At 33.0% G+C, this 16582-nt stretch overlaps 1 protein-coding gene across 1 annotated transcript; it reads right to left on the bottom strand.

The window, feature by feature from the left end:
• Positions 1–1275: 1275 nt before the first annotated feature.
• Positions 1276–16152, bottom strand: LOC145626793 (CO(2)-response secreted protease-like). Its single transcript, XM_081679270.1, has 11 exons — positions 16034–16152; positions 15833–15933; positions 15623–15720; positions 13881–14042; positions 4323–4434; positions 3501–4041; positions 3307–3407; positions 2781–3023; positions 2563–2677; positions 2234–2447; positions 1276–2018 (listed from the first exon to the last, which is right to left on the bottom strand). The coding sequence occupies exons 1-11, from the start codon at positions 16142–16144 to the stop codon at positions 1468–1470; spliced, it is 2349 nt and encodes a 782-aa protein (XP_081535396.1). The 5' UTR covers positions 16145–16152; the 3' UTR covers positions 1276–1467.
• Between the last annotated feature and the right edge of the window lie 430 nt (positions 16153–16582).

Below are 16582 nucleotides of genomic sequence, written 5' to 3'. Positions count from 1 at the left end.
TAGAAACAAAATTCGCCTCTTCTAAGGGTAGGGAAGGATCAGAGCGGTAGGAAAACACTTTGAGTGCATCTAGGCGCATAGGACCTATGTATTTGACATGCGCATAGGACCTATGTATTTGGCATGCACATAATCTCTCTTGTTTTGGTATAGTGGTATATTTTTGTGTACTACTAAACATGTATAATGTAACATTAAAGTATAAGTGTTTTGAATAGTACTTTTTATGTACTAAAATATATGTAGTGGTGCTTTATGTCATCATATTTTCCACCATCAGGTTCCTATTATTTACAAAAATGTCATTCTATTTGCATCCTTAATACATAAAGCCTATGCGCCAAGAGTTTTCCTAAACAACTAACCTTAAACCCTCGTATAAAAACCAAGTGAAACTTTCTTCCTCCGCCAATGTAGGACAAAACCCTTTTTGGCCCAAATTGTGGGACACAGAGTTTTCCTCCAAAACAAATAAATTGCTTATATCGAGTACAATTGTATTGTGCGGCAACCCTGTGTTGTTTTCTCACATAGATTACCTTCAATTTATCCATGAAGCTTGTTTCTAAAAGTTTAATATCTTATAGTAAAAATGTGAAACCGCTAACCATTTTTATCCCCAAAATCTAAATGTTCATCAAGGAGATAAAGTAGGACTCCCTCACAAGAATATGAACTGCGTCATTGATGTATTAGCGTACAAAACATGCAAAATAACGCTTTAATTTATATAAATACTCCCTCTGTCCCCTTTTGATAATCACTTTTGGTAGAAAATCACGGAAATTAATAAACATGCATAAATAAGAATTGGCAAAAGTAAAATGAAAAGGTAAATTTACATTAGGTATGCATAAAAGTAGGGATAGAAAGTAATTAAAGTACATGGAAAAGTTAAATTTCTAAAAATATTTTTGCATGAGAGAATTTTGGTAAAAAAAATAATATCAATGGTACTTGATAAAAACAAATGTGACTAACATTTTGGGTCACTAAAAATAGCATTAGTGACTATCAAAAGAGCACTAAGGGAGTATACTTACTCCATTTCTCTTGGACACCAAGGCGATGCTAATATTTGATCACTAATATCTTTAATTATCAATAAGTATAAATTCTAACAATTAAAAATTAATAATCTATTCATTGAGATGATTCCAACAAGTATAAATTACAAATATTAGTCAAAGTAGGACAAATGAATAGTGCAAAAAATAGAAATGGAGCAAGTTTTTAAAAACGAAGGGAGTAATAGGATAAATGATGTCAGGCTGCTTCATACACTATCCAATACTGTATTCAAATGATAAACCATTGAGGATTGAATGAAATATACACATGTTATTACAGCATATATTATACATTTAGTAGAAAGAATGAATATTTTTCCCATACATCATTTGTAAGATATGTATAATTATTGGTTATATATATGGTTGGTGAGCGTGTGGGATTGTGGTTCCTCAATCAATCTACGATATTTACAGCAAATACAACTCGAACATTGTGTACACCATCGAACCAATTTAATGAGCCATAATTATAGCCTTTCTGAGCTTGTTTCCCATGGAATGAAACATTGAATATAGCTGTAGTAGAACCCTGGTGAAAATCTATCTGCTTTGGAAATATATTTACCTTTAAGCCTTCTGGAGCTTGTACAGTGGCAGTGTATGATGCATCTGATGATCCAACATTGATAACATGCCTAGTAACTCTTTTTTCGTGATCACGTTTCAGTTCACCTATGGAGATGGATGGATAATTTATGTTGGATATTATCGAGTCTGAATTATCCTTTGGACAACTGTACTTTGTGCTTGACATAGATCGAAGGACTTTCTCTTTATATCCACAATAACATAAGAAATGAAAGTAATCCTCTGTAGTGGTTGGGAATACGAGTCCTGGATCAAGGGCTTTTACTGGACTTATCTCCCCAGCTCCAGTTTCGTGTGGATTAGCAATGTCTCCGGAACTATTTGTTAAACCTTTCCCGATGTTATCAGCAACAATTGCTGTAAGATATATGAGAAAAGTTATAAATTGACAGGAAAATGAAATATAACATATAGTAATGATTATCTAGTTTGCAAGCTCTAATTTTAAACATGTCTTTGCTGTAAGTTTTTGTCTGTATGACTGTATAACATGTATTGTAATAAACAAGCAGGATATGTATTCGAGTATTTACAGTGTAAAAATATGGGGAGTTGCACTGTTGCAGTATTACCTGTTGTCATCAAAGCTGATTTAATCATGGAAGGTGTCCATTCAGGGTGTATGGACTTAATGAAAGCCGCAGCACCGGTTACATGAGGACAAGCCATGGATGTTCCGGATTTTATAGCAAATTTCGACGGCTCCTTTTCAACAGATTCTTGTCCTGGTTCAATTTCTAGAATATTTGCTGCAAGTATTGCAACTCCAGGAGCCATAATGTCTGGCTGCAATGATATAAGAAACAGAATATTGAATAGATATCTAACTTATTAGTATATAATTTTGTGTCTAGGTGAACCTATCAACACTATGACCGTCTAAGAGTGTACTAACTAGTACCTTAAGAATATTTTCAGTGAATTCGCCAGGACCTCTTGATGAGAAATCTGCAACAGTTGGTGCTGGTTTGTATTTTTCCACAGAGACGGTTGACAAAATTGTTGCTGTTGGTTCCCTGTAGTGGACATTGGAAATCATTTTTGTACTTCACCTTAAGATACGTTTTGACAAAAATTTCTAGCATCAAAGACAATTTAAGGTTTAATGAAATCAAATACCTTGTAGAATTAATGTACTTTAGTATCTGAATTCCATCATCTTCTCCAATTTGTGTAAATGGGAAAGAACCTGAATCATATGGTACACCTTTTTCAACATTACTGATGTATAACAAGCCCCTTGCACCTGCATCTTGTACCTCCAACATTTTTATCCGCCGTGATATAGTAGGATAATTGTTCAAACAAACTAATATTTTCCCAGCCACTTTCTTAGGATCCAGAGATCCTGGATAGCAATTGCTGCAATGAGTAATAGATACGGCGATATTAGGACTATACTATTAGCTCCTACATTTATAAGATGTTAAGCTTGGGTATTCATGTCTAATAGACTATGCTAATTTGTGTCTTGTCTAAAATGCTACTTCATAATAAATTTCTTTGATTTTGGACTATATACTAGTTTGAGTATCCATACCCATGTCAAAACTCTGACAGGGGTATCATTGTACCGTAATGGTGTGTATGGAGTCTCATTCAATCTGACCATACTTGGTTCTGGAAATTAATGAACAAGGCTTACCTCGCTTCTGATGAAGGGGTGTATGCAGAAGCCATATCGCCTGCGAATGCTAGTGGATACTGGCTAGAGATAGTAAGATTTGATAACGTGATGGCAGACCCCTGCATAGAAAATGAAATCAATTATCATGAATGCCAAACATTCCAAGTCAATGTAGTACAATGGTGTATAAGTATTCGGGCTTGTCATCTCACATTGAAACTCGCATTGTTTCCTAACAGCACGACTGATTCTAAATCCCTGTCAATATTGGAAGCAGCAACAGTAAATATCCACGGGGCTGTATTCACTGCAGTATATGGGTCAGGACCACTATTTCCGGCTGAGCATACCACCATAACCCCCATTTGATATGCATGAAACGCTGCAATGGCTATCGGGTCACTCAAGAAATCCGCTTGTAAAAGTAAATCCATGCCCAAAGATATTGATATTATGTCAACACCATCTTTGACAGCATCATCAATAGCCTTCAATATTGTGGAACCAGAGCAATTGTCTATTGTGCAGGCCTTGTAAACTGCAAGCCTAGCAGATGGTAGACCACCTCTTGCCGTGCCTTGTGCTAATCCAAAATAACTAGCATTCATAACTTGGACTCCTGCTGCAGTTGATGCTGTATGAGTTCCATGGCTGTCGTGATCACGTGCTGAATCACTTGACTTGGTGGCTGTGGAGTTGCTGTATTTTCCAAAGCCGCCTTGTTGGATGTAGTTTCTTGCTCCAATTAATTTCCTGTGAAAAGTATATTAAAACATATAAGTAAATATGTTTACTTAGGATAGCACACATAGCAGCATATTTTGCCCTTTAATCCTTGTTCCGGAAAATCAAGTGATAATACAAATGGTCATAGATATATGCATGTCTCGAGATGAACTACAAACAATTGATAACCAGATTAACTACCCTTCAACCTGATCACCTAAAGCTATGTGCAAAAAACAAAGGGTGTGATAAATCGGAACTGAGCAAGTAAGATAAGTGAATCAAGCGACAAAATTCCGAGTAAGTACCTGTTACAATCAGACTTCTTGAAGTCGGATCCTTCCATGCAAGCTCCTTTCCATCTTGGAGGTATCTCTCCAAGACCTTCATCGGTAAAACTTGGAGATTCAGGCCATATTCCTGAAACAGTAACAATAATGGTAAGCTGATATTGTGTTATATTATTACTCATAATGTACGTACTTACATATGAAAATTTTGCCTTATTACATACTTACATAAAGATGTCAAAAACTGACCTAGCCTTTAACATCCTGATCTGCCTTAAAATGAAATGACCCAACTTGACACGACCAAACATTTACCCGAATCGACACTTGCATCAATAAGTCAAAATAAAATTTACATTATGGCTAAATTTTTTTTATAAAACTAGATAATGCTCGAGCCATGCTCGGGTCTTAAATTAATATTGATTAGTATCCCTATATAAATATAAGCCAATAGTCAATTCTTTAAAAAAAAAAAATATATAAGTCAATAGTCAACCACGATAAATAAATAAATGAATAAATAATGAAGTTTATAAATAAATTAATGATTTAAAAAAAAAAAGTAATATTGTTTATGAGGGACGAATCCCACCAAAAATTATCTCACTTTAGTACGTCTCGTGCGATACACGATTTAAACAAATAAATTTTCTATATTTGTTTATTTTTTCATATCAAATTAAAAGCAAAAAAATCTCAAAACAAATAATACATCAAATATTAAAAGAAAAAAAAAAATAAAGCTCATAGAAAAATTGAATGATGAAAGCAATATTTGAGAAAGAAAAAAAATATAATGTTAGAAAAAATAGATTGTTTTTCAGAAATTGATATTAATAATAATATAGTTTACCGAAATTTAATAAAAAAATTAAAAAATTATGACATCATTTATAATTTTGGAGGGAAAATTTTAGTGACAGCATGACATGTGTTAAATTTTTAAAAAGGATGATGTCAACAGTTACTATTTTAGTATTAGTTATAGATTACCGTTGAAATTAATTTTATTTAATTGCCAAATTGTCAATAGAGTTCAATTTATTTAATAATCTAGTCAATCTACCAAAATTAAGCATGAAGTTTGATCCTAATTTGTGAGTTGTAAAAGTTCAAGTATGTGCACAACAAATTTTTTTTTTTTTTCTTTGAAACAATTTCTAACAAGATTATTTTAGAACAATTCAGGTTTTTTTTTTTTCTTAAATATACAGTAATAGATAAGATTACTTTAGATACAAGTTTTTTCAGTTAAGATAAGTTGAGATATATTTTTGCTGAATTATTATGAATTTTAGAATTTCTTATGACGCATCTAGTCTTCTTTTATCGATTCGCACATAAGATTATCCATTTTATTATGGTGGCCCTATGAAATTTGTATATCATCAAAGTGGGTCTTAATTTGAGTTGTTAGCTGGTCATTTTCATCCAGCCCCATTACTTTTATGAATAATCTAGATTTCCTAGGTAGCCAATTATATATGTTCTCTCTTTAAGAGCTAGAAGGACAATAAAATACAAATAAATCAGTCACATACTGTTTAGAAATTGCCAATGAAATGTACGGAGTATTCAATATTACTTCATCCGTCCCCAAAAGAATGACCCATTTGATCTAATTTTAGTCCAAAACAAATAACCCATTAGCATTAAAATATCCACTAATTTGCAATAATATTTGTGCAAAATTAGTTTTCCCGTATAAAATTTTGTTATTCCATATACTTTTATTATTATCTCTCTATACTTTTTAATAAACCCCATGTAAATTTATCTTTCCAATATACATTTTACTTCTTTTTATTTAACTTTATAAATACCCGCGAAATCAATCTAAAAGGATCGTTCTTTCGAAGAAGGAGGGAGTACCTTTTTTTTTTTTTTGGACGTTACTCCGTTAGTCCATACGAAGTACTTTTTTTTTTTGTTTTTTTTGAAGAAACTCCATACGAGTACTTCGTATTACTTTAACGATTCATATTGTATATAAATAAGAAAATATCTATATATGATCTTGTTTAGTTAATATCGATTTATATTTTTCAATTATAATTACCAAAACTAGTTTTTGGCCCGGGCTATGTCTCGGGTCATTATATGTACATTATAAATGAGGTTTTATAATAAAAAGGAAAATTTCACATTTATTACCAGGAAAAGCACCCGTGTTCACATTTGCTACCCCTTTAATTTTTTATTTTATATTACTACTACACAAACACACTAACTGTAAAAATCACTACCACATAACGGAATCCGTTAGGATTTCCATTAAGTTTATTAAAAAAAATTTAAATAAAATAATAAAACAAAAAATAAAAGCCACCCACCCAAAAAACCCTAGCCCTCCCCGTCAGCCACCCTCCCCCCTCCCCCTGCTGGCGGCCGGCGTCGGAATCGAACCCCTCCCCTTCCCCACCCAAAACCGACAACCTTAACCCTTATTTCCCTGCTAGAAACCACCACCACCGACACCACCGTAACCCCCAAACCCGGCAACGCCCCATACCACAACCACGACACCACCCTAACCCCCAAACCCAGACCACCACCACCCACGTGCTTTCCCACGAACCCACCCACAAACCCACTCAAACCCACGAACCCAGACCACCACCTACCGAAACCACCAAACCCAAACTGGTCGGAATGGGTCTGGGATCGGGTTTTCGAGGGGAAGGGGCTGTAATCAGGGTTTGGGTTGGGTTTTCGAGGTGATCGGGGCTGGGAAAAGGGCCGTTTTCGGTAGCCTTGGTGGTCTGGGAAAGGAGCCATTTTCGGCAGCCTTGGTGGTCTGGCTGGGAAAGGGGTCGTTTTCAGCAAGTCTGGGCTGAGAAAGGGGCCGTTTTCGGCAGCCTTGGTGGTGGAAGAATGGGTGTGCTCTTGGTGGTTGTGAGAAGGTGAGGAGGTCTTGGTGGCGTTTGGGAAGGAGGTGGGGTGCTGGTGGAGTTCGTGGCTGCCGTGGGCTTCTTTGGGCGCCGGCGTTGATGGGAAATGGAGGTTGGATGGTGGCAATGATGGTGGTTGAAGATGTAGCGGTGGCGGTGAGGTGGTTGGATGGTGGTTGGGCTCTACTAACGGAAATAGTAACGGCATCAGTGAAATGGTAGTGATATCAAAAATTTTGGTGTTTGTGTGGTAGTAATATAAAATAAAAAAAATTAAAGGGATAGCAAATGTGAACACGAGTGCTTTCCCTGGTAGCAAATGTGAAATTTTCCTAATAAAAATTATATGATAAAATTACAAATTAAAAAAAAAATTAGTTACATTTGTTGTAAATAAAGGAGTAGTCTAGTAATAAAATAAAAATATCTAAGTAAGATCAAATAGATAATAATCTCAGATCACAAACAATGGAATAATACGGTGTGTCGTGATGAAAATCACTAATTTGAAAATGAATTTTCGGTACAACCAATGTGTTTAATTGTATTCATCGGCACTTTCTTTAAGGTTAACACATCACTTCCCTACAAAAACATTTTTGGGTGGATGATTTGAGTCAAGTAACTTATGTCCAATAGAAAATGTGTTTAGACTATTGTGCTTGATGTATTTTTCAAGTATAAAAATCAGAATAAAGACTTCTTCTATTTATAGAGAAACATGAAAGAATAAAGGGGAGGTGAATAATTGCCTTAAACATCCTCTTAAATAGAGGGTTATGAGAGTTACTTATCAAGAGAACAATGGTGGTGATTAATCACCTTAAACATCCTCTTAAATTGAGGGTTATAAGACTTAAGGGAATCCAAAGACCAAACCGTTGGAGTTCAACTATGACATGGCGCAGTGATTAATCACCTTAAACGTCCTGAGGGTTATAAGAGTCGAGGGAATCCAAAGACCAAACCGTTGGAGTTCAACTTTGACATGACGCCACATCATCTGCCTAGTTACGATTATACGTGACGGGCTCATGGCTTCCTATTGAATTTTAATATATATATTAGATGTTAAGCTACGTAATTTTGATATTGTATCAATCTTAGCTTAGATTATTTCGGTTTCAGCCAAATCTTAATTTGAATCATTTCAATTTTGCTTAGATTTGAATATAGATCAAGTCACTTTGAGCCAAATTTTGGATTACATCATTTAGTTTTAATTAAGTTTTGAATTGGACGTTCTAAAGTAATCATCAAATCATCGTAAAATCATTATTGGGAATAGAGTAGCTTGCTAGTCAAAGAGTTCCACAGAACATTAGTTCAGTTCCAGGCTTTAGCTTTAGGTCGTATTTTATATGAGGCCAAATAGTGTCGGAGGCTTTAGCTTTAGGTCGTATAGGCTTTAGCTTTAGGTCGTATTTTATATGAGGCCAAATAGTGTCGGAGGCTTTAGCTTTAGGTCGTATTTTACATGAGGCCAAATAGTGTTAGAGTGACATTTCCTCCGTACAATGAGGCCAAATAGTGTTAGAGTGACATTTCCTCCGTACATTCCACCGTAGTTTGTTATTTTTGTTTTTGTTTCTTTTTGGTGCTGAGCTCCTCATTTGCATTAAATCAATAAATAAATAAAAATTATTGGGTTATTCTTTATATCAAGTCATTATCAGTTCATTTTTAATCATTCATTTATAAACATCCATGGAAAATAACTATATGAAAAACAATTGTATGTTCTTTAAAAAATAATTGTATGTTCTTTACTGAACAACTATATGTTCATTCCGCCTTTTTAAAAAGAAAATGAATGCATGGAACATTGTGCATCCGCCTCCATGGAAAATATTTCATTTATAAACAGCTTTGTTTTATTTTTGTTTTAGCATTTGTTTTAGTGTTGCGGCATCAACGTGACAACTCTATAATAATTCATTTATAAATTACTCCGTACTTTTTATATTGTTTCATTATTTCTTTTATCAGATCACTGTTTAGGATCGGTTCATTGTTGAATAGTTGATGATTACTAGGTTAAAACCCCCGCGATGCACGGTTTATATATATATAATCTATTTTTATAATTTGTACATTTGATATAAAAAATATGGATAAATATAATTAAGAATTATGCATCTTATACAAACTTCTTTGTGATTTTATAATTTTAGATATTTATCAAAATTATGATATAATACCTATTCAACCTCGCCTAATACATATTTCAATGTAGGAGTCCATATTAGTGTTCTTTTTACAATTATTTTATTTTTTTAAGATAAAATTGATAGGTCATTGTAGTTGTAATGTAAAAGCTTCTATTATTTAAATTTCAAAAAGAAAATGACATCATCCTCATATTTAGGGGGGAAAATGTTATTTTGTGAGTGACATGTAGACGGTGATGACATTAGTAATGTTTTATTTTAGTAATAGTTAATAGATTTGCAATAGGATTATATAAATGACTTGATTATCAAAAACAAATAAGGTTGATTATTTTATTACTGTATCATATACTTTGTGGACAGAACCTAATTATGAACTTTTGCAACTACATGTTCACTGATAAAATATAAACTAAAATACATATATCACTTTCTGACGCTCTGTTCACTTCACCTTACAAAAATAATATTAAGTAAAAATAATTTCAGTTCATTAAAAATAAGTTCAGTTTAATAAACTTAATTTCAATTCAGTAAAATTCAGTTATCTTAGAGAAGAATTATGATAGAAAATCAATAAGAATAATTTCAGTTCAGCAAAAATAATTTCAGTTCAGTAAATTTTATTTAAGTTTAGTAAAAATAATTTAAGTTTAGCAAATATAGTTTTGTTTCAGTAAAAATAATTTCAGTTAAGCAAAAATAAGGTAAAGTAAACGGGGCCTAAGGATAACAAATTTCAAAAATCTCTTGGCGCATAGCTACTATTTAATTGTCTTATAATTAGCTACTTTTTTGGACGGTCGTAAATTAACGGTCACAATTTGATCGAATTCTAGTAGTTTCATACTATTGAAACTCATGTTATAGTAAACCAAAAAATTACTGATAGTTTTGTTGTTTGGCCATGACCAGTTAGGCCATCCCGGTTCAATAATGATGCGAAGATTAATTACAAATTCATGTGGACATTCTTTGAAGAGTCGGCAGATTCTTCATAATAGTTTTTCATGTGCTGCTTGCTCATAAGGCAAGTTGATAATTCGTCCATCACTAGCTAAAATTAATTTTGAATCAATTAGTTTTCTGGAACACATACAAGGAGATATTTGTGGACACATACACCCTTCATGTGGACCATTTAGATATTTTATGGTTTTAATTAATGCATCAACAAGATGGTCACATGTGTTCTTGTTATCAACTCGTAACCTGGCGTTTGCGAGATTACTTGCTCAATTAATTAAGTTACGGGCACATTTTCCAGATACTTCTATTAAGACTATTCGGCTTGATAATGCTGGTGAATTCACATATCAAGCTTTCAATGATTATTGCATGTCCATTGGGATAAATGTTGAACATCTTGTAGCACATGTTCATACACAAAATGGTCTAGCAGAGTCATAAATTAAAAGTCTTCGGTTAATTGCTAGACCATTGCTTATGAAATCCAATATCCCAATTTCTGTTTGGGGACATGCTATATTACATGGAGCAGCACTAATTCGCATCAGGCCAACAAGTTATCACAAGTTCTCCCCATTACAATTGGTTTATGGTCAAGAACCAAATATTTCTCCCATTTAAGAATTTTTGGATGTGCGGTTTATGTTCCAATAGCTCCACCACAATGCTCTAAGATGGGACCTCAAAGGAGATTGAGAATATATATTGGGTTTGAATCCCCGTCAATAATTAAATATCTTGAGCCTACAATAGGGGATTTATTTACGACTCGTTTTGCATATAGTCATTTTAACGAATCACTTTTCCCAACATTAGGGAGGAAAAGAGAGAGCTAGAAAAAGAAATTAAATGGAATGAATTATCATTATCTTATCTTGATCCTCGAACTAAACAATGTGAACTGAAAGTTCAAAAGATAATTCATTTACAAAGTTTAGTGAATCAATTGCCAGACTCATTTAGTGACCCAAAATAGTGACCAAGTCACCTATTCTAGCTGTAAATGCTCCATTTAAAGTAGATGTCCCGGAAGGACTAAATAAATTTGCTAATGAGTCTAAACCACGTCGGAAACGTGGAAGACCAATAGGTTACAAAGATAAGAATCCTCGGAAAAGAAAATGAGCATTGATTGATGATGGTCAAATTGATGAAACAATTTCCGAATGATCTCCAGAAGAGAATTTAGACATGATACAAGAAGAAATTCAGGTACCTGATAATGAAGAAATTTCAACAAATTATATCATGTCTGGAATTACATGGAACCGAAATCAAATCGACATCGATGATGTTTTTGCATGCAATGTAGCATTAGATGTTATGGATAATAATGAGGATTATGATCCAAAATCCATTGAAGAATGTAGACAAATAAATGAATGGCAAAAATGGAAAGAAGCAATTGAAGTAGAATTAAAATCTCTTGAAAAAAGAGAAGTATTCGGACCTGTAGTCAGTACTCTTGAAGATGTAAAGCCAGTGGGATATAAATGGGTCTTTGTGCGAAAGAGAAATGAAAAGGGTGAAGTTGTAAGATATAATTAAGGCATGATTAGTTGCACAAGGATTCTCATAAAGACCTAATATTAATTATGAGGAGACATACTCTCCTATGGTGGATGAAACTACTTTTAGATTTTTTGTTAGTTTGGAAATAAGAGAAGGACTTGACTTACGTTTGATGGATCTAGTCACAGCTTATTTATATGGTCCACTGGATAATGACATTTACATGAAACTCCTAGAAGGATTCAAGTTACCAGAATCAGCAAAATCTACTTCTCGAGAACATTTCGATCTGTATTATATTGAATAAATCCCTTTATGGATTAAAACAATCTGGGCGTATGTGGTATAACCGACTAAGTGAGTATTTGTTAAAAGAAGGTTATAAGAATGATCCTATTAGTCCATGTATTTTTATAAAGAAATTTGAATCGGGATTTGTTATAATTGCAGTGTATGTTGATGATTTGAATATCATTAGAACTCCTGAAGAGATTTCAGTGACTGTCAATTATTTAAAGAAAAAGTTCGAAATGAAAGATCTTAATTGGAAAGACAAAATTTTACTTGGGGTTACAAATAGAGCACTTAGAGAATGGAATCCTTGTGCATCAATCAACATACATAGGAAAAGTTTAAAAGATTTTCTATGGATACAACACATCCATTGAGAATCCCTTTGGTTCTTGGTTGTAAGATCACTTGATGTAGAGAAAAATCCGTTCCGATCTCGGGAAAATGATGAAGAAATTCTTGGTCCTAAAATACCATATCTTAGTGCAATTGGAGCACTAATGTGCCTTGCAAGTCATACACGACCCGACATATCATTTTTGGTTAATTTATTAGCAAGGTTTAGTTCATGTCCAACCCGAAGGCATTGGAATGAGATTAAACATTTACTTCGTTATCTTCAAGGTACGAAGGATATGAGTTATTTTTCCCAAAGTTGTCCAAAGAAAATTTGATTGGTTTTGCAGATGCAGGTTATTTATCTTATCCTCATAATGGTCAATCACAAACTGGATATGTGTTTACATATGGTGGTACTACCATTTCTTGGTGTTCCATGAAACAAACCATTGCAGCTACTTCTTCCAATCATTTTGATATTTTAGCAATTCACGAGGCTAGTCGTGAATGTGTATGGTTAAGGTCAGTAATTCAACATATAAAAGAAGTTTGTGGTTTATCACCTGGGAAAGAGGCACTGAAAACTCTATATGAGGATAATGCAGCTTGTATTGCTCAACTTAAGGAAGGATACATCAAAGGTGACTGAACAAAGCACATCTTACCCAAATTTTTATTCACTCACGATATTCAGAAGAATAGAGATATAAATGTATTGCAGATTCGTTCAAGTGAGAATTTAGCATACTTATTCATTAAGGCTCTTCCGACCGCAACATTTAAAAAGTTAGTTTATCGTATTGGATTGCGTCGTCTTAGTTTATCGTATTGGATTGCGTCGTCTCAAAGATCTAGTGATATAAAAATGAGGGGGAGTAATTGCGCGCTGCACTCTTTTTCCCTTATCCATGGTTTTTTCCCACAGGGTTTTTCCGAAAAGGTTTTTTAATGAGGCAGCATATAAGCGCATTAAATCTCTCTTAGATAATGGGCATCCAAAGGGGAGTGTTACAAATAATAATGTATGCCCATTATAGCTTGTAACTATCTCTTTAATATGACTATCTTAAGTGTCTTTGTAACTTCATTTGTAACCTCCATATGCCTTTAATTCACATTGTAACTCTTCTTGAATGGACTCTTCATTGTCCATATAGGTTATATTGTTCACATTATGTATATATATATATAGATGGCTCATGAAATGGATGAATAGAGACAACACAATTGTCTATCTACATCTCCCTCTTATATTCTCCCTTTCCTCTTATTTTATAATAATATACACTTTTTATAAATTAGAGATATTAATTGTTAAAATTGTGCAATGACAAGCACCTGTAATAAAGACATGTGTCAACCGAAAAAACAGTAGAAATAAATGAGAAGCTTAGAAATACCTGTGTCAATCATTCCAATGATGACATCAGAGGAGGGAAATCCATGCTTTTGAAATTGAAAATGAGTTCCAAGTCCAGATTGCTGATCCAAGAAATCCCAAGATCTTGTAGTGTGGAGCTCCAAACTTGGATCACGAAACACTGATATTACTTCTTCATGACCTGCCTCACATTTTTTTATTATTATAATTATTATTTTAAATTATTGCACCTCAATCAATAACATCTTCCTTTACCACTTCTTACACTACACTAATCAATTTTATCTGTATTGCACACTTTTTAGTCAAAATTATAATTTTATACTCACGTCTAGGAAATTCTACTCGATTTCCAATCACTTCCAAATCTTAAGTTCCACTAACTAAATTTTGCCGAACCCCAATATCTTACCCATTTCTTATATGTCAATACTTTTTTTTAAAAGAAAAATTTCAGGAAATTTCAAAACATAGCTTTAAGCCTTTAAACTTTAACTATCGCTATATTTAAGAGATTTTTGAAGTAGAAAAATTATAAAAAGTTTTATTTATTTATTTATTTAAGTGAGATAATTTGACTAGCAATTAACTTCTACTCCCTCTATTTTTAAATATTTGCTCCATTTCATTAGAGCAACTCCAATTGTTGCTTTTAGGGATTAGCTTGCAATTTTAATAATTTTCAAGCTAATAGCCAAACCATTGGAGGATACTTTGATAATTAGCTTGGCCAAGCTAATGCCAAGTAAATTAGCTTAACTAAGCTAATTAGCTTAGAAATTAATTGTCTCTAATAAAATACTAATTATTTAAAAAATAAAGCTGAAAAATTTAAATGCTAATTAGCCTAACCATTGTGGCATGAATTAGCTAGAAGAAATAATAGCTTTGCAATCCTAAGTGGCATGACAAGCTAATTTGACAATTAGCTTGCCCTTGGAGTTGCTCTTATGTGCAGAATTATAAATGAAATTGGAGAAAATAATAAAATATGGAGGTAGTGGGGTAATTGAGAAAATAAAAAATTGTAAAACGCAAAAGTAGTGGAAGAATAGGAGTAGAGAGAGTATTTTGTTGGGTCCACTAAATGTGAGAAATGAATTAAATATTGTAAAATCTTTTTATAAAAGGAAATGAAGCAAATATTTAAAAACAGCAAGAAAATGAAAGTGGAACAAGTATTTAAAAACGGAGGAAGTACATTAGATATCTTGCATGTATTGCAAATGTAAGAAATCTAAACTTAAATATTCCCTCCGTTTCATTTTATTAACAATGTATTATTTTATATCTCACAAATAATACCCCTAAATTGTAAAAATATGAATCGGATGTAGTGTAAAGACCAGAATTGAATAAGATCTCATACGAAGTCCTATTTTACAAGTATAATCATACAAAGTACGGAAAGTCATATTAATATCCTAAATTCCTAATATCGGACGTACTAGTATATACAATAAAAAAAAAAAAATAATAAAATAATAATAATAATAATAATAATAATAATAATAATAATAATTTATTGTAGGTTGTATGACTTTGCTATAGCTAGAGTAGGCTTTGCTATAGCTAGAGAAGTGGGGACTTTGCTATAGCTAGAGGAGTGGGGGCTCAGATTGTATCTCGGCTTCCCACTAATTTATTGTAGGTTGTATGACTTTTGTTTTTGAGATAATAATAATAATAATAATAATAATAATAATGATAATGAAAGAATTAGATAGATTGAAGTTGAGGGAGTAGAATAAAGAACAGTACTAGAAAGCAGAGAAGCTTCAGTGGCAGTAAGAAAGGCAGAGAATCCCCTGAATGTGTGATGGTATACATGACCCACCGACATCCTCTCTCTTTCCGAACTGCATCCATTATTTAATTTAATTTAATAATATAGTCATTATCAAAATCATCAACATTTAATTTCAATATTATAGTAATTTATAAAATCTGAGAGAAATGATTTGATCATACCTTGGAATGACAGTAGAAAGCAATTGTGAATGAGCTGACTCAGTAATTTTCATGTCAAATTGATCTTCATCATTTGATCCACCCAAGTACACTATATAACTCTGCATTTTTATAATTAATCACAAGATTAGTTAACTAATTAGAAGTTTGTATAATAATAAAGAAAAATGAGATGAGATGTATGAGGAATGAATGGATTACTTGAGGGATATGATAATTGGATAAGGATGATGGCGGCGATGGCGGTAGGGACGACGAAGAGGAGAAAGAGAGGAGGAGGGAGAGGGAGATGAAGAGGAGGGGAGAAGCCATGGAGGAGAAGGAAGAGTGGTGAAGTGAAGATGGAATGATGAAGTAAGAAAGAGGAGAGTATGTAGTGTTGGTTTTTCATGTAAGGAATGAAAGAGAGGGACAGAGTGTTTGTTTGTCAAAGTACTTGATTCTTTACACTCCTTAGGAAACTTGATTCTGGGGTCAGTTAAAAGAAAGAAAAATATCATAAATTACATAGATTTTATATTTGAGGATATATTAAAAAAAAATGCTTTGTAATTGATTTTTTATTTTTTATTTTTAATTTAATAGAAATTGATTTACTGCTCTGTAATTGCATTGAATGAATTAAAGCTCTACGCTTATGGACAGCTTATTATATATATCTAGATGTACCGTATAGTTGTACACCTAGGATCATTTGCTCATTTAACCAACAAATGAGTGAAAATGTTATTTGCTTATTTGTTGATCAAA

This window comes from Chenopodium album, chromosome 4, assembly GCF_948465745.1.
Source record: "Chenopodium album chromosome 4, dcCheAlbu1.1, whole genome shotgun sequence".
Taxonomy (NCBI): Eukaryota; Viridiplantae; Streptophyta; class Magnoliopsida; order Caryophyllales; family Amaranthaceae; genus Chenopodium; species Chenopodium album.
Note: the sequence above shows the minus strand (reverse complement) of the source record. Positions and strands in the feature narration are given on the sequence as shown.

Bases quoted from the DNA above. Each gene is read 5' to 3' on its own strand.
- LOC145626793 (XM_081679270.1), bottom strand. From the start codon at position 16,144: ATGGCTTCTCCCCTCCTCTTCATCTCCCTCTCCCTCCTCCTCTCTTTC. The intron at 14,043-15,622 runs GTACTGTTCTTT...AATGTGAGGCAG, and splicing joins TGAAGCTTCTCTGCTTTCTA to GTCATGAAGAAGTAATATCA. The intron at 2,678-2,780 runs GTATTTGATTTC...TGTCCACTACAG, and splicing joins AAGTACATTAATTCTACAAG to GGAACCAACAGCAACAATTT.